A 9,746-nucleotide genomic window follows, 5' to 3' on the forward strand; every position below is an offset into this window, starting at 1 on the left:
CCTATACGCACAATCCTAAAATTTTTAAACTATTTTATTTTATCTTTTCACATAGGTCACTGTTGCTCTAACAAAAAAAAAATTAGTAGTAATAATTGAAGCATATATAAGAGTTCAAAGATACTGAAAGATCTTTAACTTCTTTTTTTTAACAAAAATATCCATAAAGAACAACAAAAGCAAAAGAGAATTATTAGATACACTCCTTTACGACAGTATTTAATTCCTTTTTAACTAATGTTCATAAAAGTTGAACCAATAAAATTGAAATTCTAAATTCGTTTTTATATATATAATATGACCCCATATCTCCACATATATCCGAACAAGTGTAAATAATAGTTGAAGAAGGAATAAATTCTTTTTAATCTATAAATCCACGGAAAAGAAATAATATTCTCAAATAGAAAATGACTGATCAACATGAATTCTAAACTGATTTATATATATAGATGAAATACAACTTGTTGAAAATTCATCCAACCACTAAATACTTGTCCTAAGGAGATTACACAAATAAAAACTATAGCAAAAAAAAAAATTAAATAAAAATGCCTTGGTTCATTCCTAGAAGAGTAAGTCATCGATTAAGTGAAGAGCAAGTGAAAGGTATGCTCATGAAATATGATAAAAATAAAGATGGTAAACTTAGCAAACAAGAATTGAGATTAGCTTTTAAAGAGATGGGGTTACATTTTTGTCGTTGGAAAGCTGGAAAAGCCCTTCGTTACGCAGATAAAAATGGTGATGGATATATTAACGAAGATGAAATGAGTGAACTCGTTCAATATGCTTCGAGATGGGGTCTTAGTATTTCTTAACAAGATACAGGATATCAGGTGGGAAACGAAGAAAAAAAACTAGGTTGGGTTCTATGTGGCTTGTGTCCTTTTGATTTGTCATTTTAGTTGGTGTTTTTTGTATTGTCGTGTCTTTTTTTTTTAGATCGTCTTGTAATATATGGGAAAAAAAGAGAGGATCTTTTGGGTGTTGTAATATATATATGTATTATTGCTATGTTTATTTGGTCATAGTAGCCAAAATAGTATTTTATTTACTTCTTGAATTTTCACGATTGGATAGATAAATTGGATCGATTTAAATCAGAAATGATTACATGTGACACAAATTAGCACACATATATATAGAGAGGGGATAAAATGAGAAAATTTTAGTTTGAGATGATTTTAGTCATATTTTGCGTTTGTGTCAAAATGTGTAAGTTTATTACATGAGAAGCGTGATATTAAAGATGTAAAAATACGAGTAACGATAGTAAGCGATTGAGTTCAATGTGTGATGAAATATTTCTCCTAAAATCATACTAATTTATAGTCTCAACATCTTACTCTCTCTTCATGACTCTAACATGCAATAAATTTAACGAAAAAAATAGAACATGGTGATGAACATTCTTATTAATTATTTATTTTGAGATCTTCAACGTATATACTTTTTCGTTACCAATATGAGGAAGTTATGTGTTTCCATTGGAAGACAAATAGGTTGTTTCATTTTGGAGTAGATTATAATTGCGAATGTTAATTCTCGAGAATTCAATAATTTTTCTCAGATATTATTAAAACATACTTCTTTTGTTCCTAATTACTTATCCACTTTTGAATTGACACATCTATTAAGAAAACAATTATTGACATAGTGAGTTTACCATTTTACCCCTATTAATTATGAAGTAGATAAATTAAAAAGTTAAGGTTTTCAAGAAGTTCTACATTTTTTAAAGTAATTAATTGAGGGTATAATGTCAAAATGGACAAGTAATTAGGGACAACAAAAAATGGACAAATAATTAGAGACAACTAAAAAAGAAAAAATGGATAAATAATTAAGGACAGAAGGGAGTATATAATTAGCCCCGTAATTCTAAATTAGACGACTCACATTTATAAAAGAGAAATTTGATAATGTTTAGAAAATTACATGAGGTTTTAGGCACTTCCTCTTGTATGTCCGATTTATGTACATCTCAAATTTTGAGAGTCAAACGAGTTTTTCTGCAATTTTTTTTTATGTAACTTAAAATATATTTTATATAATTTTTAAATATATAAATTCTATTTTTATATCCAAATTCACAATTAAATTTTAATAATATATTCATTAAATTTTAAAAAATCACAGATATAATTATGACAGGAGGAGTAAGAACTCTTAATAATTAGATGTGCTCCCTTGATCTCTGACCCATATAATAAAGCCACAAAATTTGACACCTTGCACTTGCACTATCTCAATTTATTTTATTTCCCTCTCACCTCTATTTATTCTCTTCAAAAAAACATTCCAGAATTTATTTTTCTTCAAAAAAACCGTCCAAACTATAGATGGTGTTGTTGTGACCCCTACCATGCATGATTTTCAAAAGTTTGAAACTTGTTCAATATTGAGAATCTAATTAATGAACATAAAAAGTTAAAGCTATGACAGTTAGAATGAATGGAGATAATATTTTTAATAAATAGAATAATATTAAAATTATTTTTGGCTAGATTCTTAAGCATGCCCTCCACAAGCTCAAATATATGTAGCCAAGTCATGAAAATGATATATATATGAACCCGATTCCCCCCCGCCCCCACGCCCCTTAGAAGGTGGGGTTTCCTATTAATTTATTACCTACCATGTTGTAACAATAGTTAGAATTTAATGTATTCGATATTTAAGATTTTTAACATAAATGGACACTGACCTTATTGCCTTAATTGATTGAGCTATTACTTAATTATGTAATTAAAAGTAATAAATATTATCATTTAAATTAATTTGTGTATCTAGTAATCCTTTTATTCTTGCCCTAGAAAATGGATCGAAAAAAATAATACTCATACTTTTCTTTTCCCTATAAGTGATATCATGTATAATGACATCATCAGGCTTGTGTATTAATTTGGCCGGTAAAAGAAATTCATATTATATCACTTTATTTCTAAAGAGAATTCCAATCATATAATTCCTTTATATATTCCTCAACTTCTTTTATTATCCACCCGATTTAATGTTTGATGTTCACATTGAGACCTCATAAAATTAATATATTGCGGAGTTTAGTTTTGAGAACAACGTTTTTAACGTGATTTTTACCCATTTACAACGAATCGAACCAATTTAGAAAGAATTATTTCAGAAAATATATAAGAAACTTAAATGTAAAAAGAATTGGGAAACATATTCCATTTTTGCCCCCCTTCTCTTTATTTATTATTTTTTGAGAAAAACATTATCCAAAAGAGGGCGTTTGGAACCTAACAAATTTCATAATCCAATGGACTTTTTACATCAATTCAGTACTATATAAGAAAACAAAAAAAAAGAAAGAATAACACATGTAAAGAAAGCATAGTCAAAAAGAGTAATTATTAGTCAAAAGAAGTTAGTTAAGGTGATTCCACAAAGACCATAACCAATAATGGAGGAATACATATTTGTTGGATGCGAACGAGCTTACAATATATATTCTTTTCGTTTTAATTTATGTAGTAGTATTCGAGTTTAAAAAGTTAAATGAGTTTCTTTATGTAAAAATTAGGCAAATGACATAGTATAAGAAAGAAATTATTTTCTTTCCCTACTCTTTCATTAATTATCAAAAATCCCTTTTTTTAGTGTTTTTCGGATACATAATATAGCAGTGTGGATACGTAATATAGCAGCGCGGATACTTTAATTAATAACGGGCGGATACTTAAATTATTAAGTTGTTAACAGCACGAATACTTAATTAATGGGCGGATGCATAATATAGCAGCGCGGATACTTTAATTAATAACGGGCGGATACTTAAATTATTAAGTTGTTAGCAGCACGGATACTTAATTAACAGGCGGATGCATAGTATAGCAGCGCGGATACTTTAATTAATAACGTACGGATACTTAAACTAATAAAGTATCCGGTTAAGTTGAATTGGGGGAAAATAAGGAATTTTTGTATTTTAGTAAAAGAGTAGGGAAATATTGAGAATAGGTAAAGAAGTGTTGTGTATTTAAATAATTTTTCCTTTCTTTATTGACATAATTCTTTCATAAGTGTAATATAAATTTGAACCTTGTAGCTTATGATCAATAGTGCTCCCACTTATCTTTCAATGTGATTTAAATCCTCAATTTATCGGTTGACGATAAAAATATTCAATCACTTGAACAAGCCTGACTTGTCACGAAAAGTGGGATCCTCAACTTGTCGGTAAACGATAAAGATATTCAACCACTTGAATAACCCTGACTTGTCGCGAAACGAGTGGGCAAGACGGCCAATGGTGGAAAATGAAAAAGTTTTGCTCCTTAGTGAGAAACTTGTTATATATATATATTCCTTTGCATGCAGTTTGTCTAATTACTCATCATTTGATAATTATCAACATCCTCCTATAAAGCACTACTTTTTGTATCTTTTTCTCTTTAACTCACAAAATACATATACATGTACATACATACATCTAAATTAAATATGTTGAACTTTATTAGGCCTAGTAGGAACAACAACATAAAGTGTGCCTGCAGTCATGTACATTTGTCCGATGAACAATTAACCAAAGTTATAAAGAAATATGATTCCAACGGCAACAATTACCTCAACAAAGAAGATCTGAAGGAGTTGTTCCGGCAGCTAGGCTCCAACGCCCCGAGATGGCGAGCTGCTCGAGCTATTCACCATGCTGATAAGAATGGCGATGGACGTATTGATATGACCGCGGAGTTAGATCAACTTGTTAAGTATGCAAGAAAACATGGGTGTACACTAGCTTCCGCTTGTTGTAAGAAGTAAATCGATAACTATGTACGTGAAAAAATTGCGTATTTTTTTGGCCTTTCTAGGGTTTTAGAATATGGTCAAAGTATGTCTATATGGTTTGATCATCATGTTTGTATTTTCTCTTTATGTAAGTTTTGCTATATAGGCCTATAGCTTTTTTGGTTTTTCGTTTGGTGTCCGGAATTTGAATTGGAGCCTCAACTAAATCCGGATCGCACACTATAGCGCCCATTCGGGGGTATGATGCTCCCAATAGAATTTTCTCCATACCCAGCGAACCTGAAACCTCTAATTAAGTGTACATTGAAACAGTCACACCCCTGAACCACAACTCAGGTTGATAGTAGCATTATATAATTACTTGTACTAATGGATTTTTTAGCACTCCAATAGCTTGGCCTTTTTCATCAAGTTATTACTCTTTGAATTCCAAAATACTGTATATCTGGCGATCTAGCTAGAGAGTTAAATTACATGAATTTTAATTGGCTAAAAAATAAATTCTTTTTTTAAATGCGGGAAAGAAAAGATTCTAGGAGGGATTTTTGTCTTCCTAGTCTTCGACACAAAAAAAGGATGTAGAAAAAATCATTTTCTTGTATCGAAACGAAAGAATAATGATTTTTTATCTTATTTGTTAAAAACTCCAAGTATTGATATCAATTTTTCCAGATATATCAGAAATCATTTACACTACACTCATTCTATTTAGGCATTTACGTATAATATACGAACCGGTAAACAAACAAAACAATAAAAGAGAGGAAATTTTCTTCATTAAATATATAACTTCTTCAATCAACTTATCTTATACTAGAAAGTTTTATGGTGATATAGCAAAACAATAAAACATAAATAAAGTAATATAATGTATACATAGACAGAGAGTAAGATTCTACGTTAGATTAGTATTAGAAGGATTTCTTAATTCCCACTTTAAAAGTACCGATAGATATTATTATTTTTGAATCTTTGAAACATACGTACAAATGAAATAGCATCACATCAAATGAAAAAAAAAAAAGAGTATTTTTAATAAATACTAAAAAAGGCATTAAGTCAATTATAGGCAGGCAAAAAGGCATAAACCACACAAGGAAGATAAGGATATTATGAAATGAAATGTTAGAAAAGATATCTTGAAATTATCAACTAGAAGAAAAAAATAAATACCAGTAGTATATTTTTCTTTACAGTCACTCTTTATCCAGTTGAGTGTTTGAAGTATTATATTCTTCGTGATACACGTTGTATGCCACTCTTTTAATTTGATTCGATTCTTATTAACAGCTATGTCGTTCATCAAAGACAATTACTGCGACCAACATAGTTGTGGTGCAGTGATGAGATTGTTTCATCCTTAATCAAAGGTCTCAAATTTTTATAAAAGGTTGTTAAAAATAGAATTATGATATCCCTACCATCACAAATTAAACGAAAAGTTTTTGCAAATTCTGAAACTTGAGTAGGCACATCTCACAAATTCCATATTATCAAGGACTCAATCAAATAATTTAATCGAAAAATATGAATAAAGTTTCGATAAAAAGATGCTGCACCCACTAGAACAGTAGTTATATATAATCTTAATTTCATAATTTGTACTTAATTCCTCATCCATCGGAGAGTTCGCATTCAAATACAAAAGAATAAAAATTCTTGTTTCGAAAAAAATTACAATATGTTGGATTTTTTCCTTCCCAGGAACATCATACGATGTACGTGTGGACATGTACCTTTGACTGAAGTTCAATTGACGAATATATTCAAAAAATGTGATTTCAACGGGGATGGCTACCTCACCAAGGAGGATCTCACGGAGGCATTCCGGCAGCTGGGGTCCACTTTCCCGGGATATCGAGCGGGCCGAGCCCTCCACCGGGCTGATAAGAATGGTGATGGGCTTATTGATAAGAAAGAGTTGGATAAACTTGTAGAGTATGCAAGAAAACGTGGTTATAGGCTAAGAAATGCCTGTTCCAATTAGTAGGAGTTAATTAGTTATAAGTGTAGTTTCACTTATAATTGACCTTCAAGATTGTTAAATAAATAAATTGTGTTTTGTGGTAATTGAGTGTAGTTGGACGTAGACTCTTTTTTTTTTTGTATGTCAGGTCATGTCTTGTACAAGTGGAGATCGATATGGATGCTTTTGAGTTTGCAGAGTGACTATGTAAACTTTTGGTATTAGTAAGTAGCCGTGTGGGTATGAATTGGGTGATATTTGAAGTTAAATTGAAAAAAAAAAAAAAAGGGACTTGGCAGTGATTTCTCAAAAAAGAGTATTTGAAGTTAAATAACTTTTTTAAAAAAAAAATCGTATTAAAAAATATTTTTTGCCTTGGCAGTGATTTCTCAAAAAAGGCAGCGAAATGACTTCTTTTTTAAAAAATAAAATAAAAAAATTTACTAAAATCGCTGCAAAGGCAGTGATTTTTTTTTTTTTACTAAAATCACTACCTGTGGAGCGATGCTAATTTTAATTTTATAAATATTTTTGTTTTATAAAAACACTGCCATAGCAGGATTTTATTTTTAAAAAAAAAATTGCGCAAAACGCTGCACATGTAGCGATGTTCTTAAAAAAAGGAGAAAAAAATTGAACAAAATCATTGGTTGGTCAGCGATTTTGATTCTTTTAACGGAGTAACGGCGTTAGAAAAAAATTGCTACTCAGGAGCGTTTTTACCCTTTTGATTAAAAAAAAAAATGATGTGCCCCTTTAAAAATTTTGATAATTTTTTTTTTGCCCTTTAGGCTCCGGACTTCTTAAAAGTTAAGTTGTGTGCAAATTACGAGGTACATGCAACTATTCGTACATCGTAGGTCATGTCCAATCTCATAGAGTTGGGGTTGTTTGGTTATTTGCGTTTACAAGACATGTTTCTCCTGTGAATAATAACAAAAGAGTTATTACGCATTTAATTTAAGAGCAATTTTCACATATAGCAAACAAAAAAATCATATTTGTATATTATAGCAAAGTTTGCATAATTGCACTCTATAGCAAACATATATATGTACAATTCACTATACATATACAATTGAAAGCTATGTCTATTTCGCTATACATATATACAAAAAGAAGCAATTGTATAATTCGTTGGCTCCTCTTCAGATTTGTATAATTTCGCNAAAAAATTGCGCAAAACGCTGCACATGTAGTGATGTTCTTAAAAAAAGGGGAAAAAAATTGAACAAAATCGTTGGTTGGTCAGCGATTTTGATTCTTTTAACGGAGTAACGGCATTAGAAAGAAATTGCTACTCAGGAGCATTTTTACCCTTTTGATTAAAAAATAAAATAATATACCCCTTTAAAAATTTTGACAATTTTTTTTGCCCTAGGCTCCAAACTTCTTAAAAGTTAAGTTGTGTGCAAATTACGAGGTACATGCAACTATTCGTACATCGTAGGTCATGTCCAATCTCATAGAGTTGGGGTTGTTTGGTTATTTGCGTTTACAAGACATGTATCTCCTGTGAATAATAACAAAAGAGTTATTACGCATTTAATTAAGAGCATTTTCATATATAACAAATAAAAAAATCATATTTGTATATTATAGCAAAGTTTGCATAATTGCGCTCTATAGCAAACATATATATGTATAATTTGCTATACATGTACAATTGAAAGTTATGTCTATTTCGCTATACATATATACAAAAAGAAGCAATTGTATAATTAGTTGGCTCCTCTTCAGATTTGTATAATTTCGCTGGCAGCCCATTTATATAAATTGTTGTTAGCCTCTCATTTGTATAAATTGTTGATAAAAATTTTTGTATATAAAAAATTGCTCTCTCTTTCGTTTTATACAAATATAAATTATACATTATACAAACATAAAACTGGGCAGGGGAATATTTTTATTGTATAATTATAAGTGTATAGGACGAATATATATGTATTTGCATGTGTATATACAATTTTCTCGCGCTTTATACAAACAGAAACACAATTTATACAATTTTGTTGTATAAAGCGAGAAAGAGAGAAAGACAAAAGAGAACTGGGCAGGGGAATATTTTTATTGTATAATTATAAGTGTAGGACGAATATATATGTATTTGCATGTGTATATACAATTTTCTCTCGCTTTATACAAACAGAAACACAACTTATACAATTTTGCTGTATAAAGCGAGAGAGGCGAGCACAGAGGAAGCGAGCGAGAGAGGGAGAGTGGCGAGCGAGAGTTTGAGGGAGAGAGGCGACCTACAGGACACAATTAAATCAAAGTGTGGTTATACCATTTAATTTGAATTAATAGTTTGTCATTATGTACAATTTTCCCTTTAATAAATACTAAAAGTGTTTATAAGTTAAAAATAATCAAAAGTCATAAATTGGTTATCCTCAACAAATATTTCATGATTAATTTTGAAATACTCTTAGTAAAAATGTATTCGTAATTATCTATCTCTTCATTCTAGTTCTATTATTCATCCTTTAATTTTATATTTAAAATACTTTAAAATTTGTATATTTTTTAAGTAACTTTAAGAACATTTCAATTATTTTAACAGAAAAAGATATTATCATGAGAGATTCGTTTAGTAGTTGCCTTCCTTGCCATTAGGATTAAACTTCAGTCTTTTCGAATCAACTAACAATATAGTATTCAAAGTTAGATCAATATATATGATACAAATTTGATTTTAACAAATTTAATTATACTCACTTGTTACACTTTTTAATCCATTAACTTATTCCATAAGCAGTGAAAGTGGCATTATATTTTCTACTATAATAAAATAATTTACACAGTTGCGTAAAAGTGAAGCATCTATGTGTTTTTATTGTTATAAATGTGAAGTCATTTCATCACCTAACACCTAAGTTATACCACGTCTCAATCACAAACTAGTTTTTATTGCTTTATGGCATTCAAAAGTATCGAATATCGTAGCGTTTCTAGCGATGGAAAATGTGAAATGACTTTGGCAGAATTCAAGAGATGGTTGAAG

The 9,746-nt window shown here is 29.9% G+C and overlaps 1 protein-coding gene across 1 annotated transcript; it reads left to right on the forward strand.

Moving 5' to 3' along the window:
* Positions 1-4,467: 4,467 nt before the first annotated feature.
* LOC125850681 (calmodulin-like protein 2) lies at positions 4,468-6,942 on the forward strand. Its single transcript, XM_049530536.1, has 3 exons — positions 4,468-4,733; positions 6,478-6,711; positions 6,888-6,942. The coding sequence occupies exons 1-3, from the start codon at positions 4,468-4,470 to the stop codon at positions 6,940-6,942; spliced, it is 555 nt and encodes a 184-aa protein (XP_049386493.1).
* The last annotated feature ends 2,804 nt before the right edge of the window (positions 6,943-9,746 follow it).

This window comes from Solanum stenotomum, unplaced genomic scaffold (assembly GCF_019186545.1).
Source record: "Solanum stenotomum isolate F172 unplaced genomic scaffold, ASM1918654v1 scaffold18581, whole genome shotgun sequence".
NCBI classification, from domain to species: domain Eukaryota; kingdom Viridiplantae; phylum Streptophyta; class Magnoliopsida; order Solanales; family Solanaceae; genus Solanum; species Solanum stenotomum.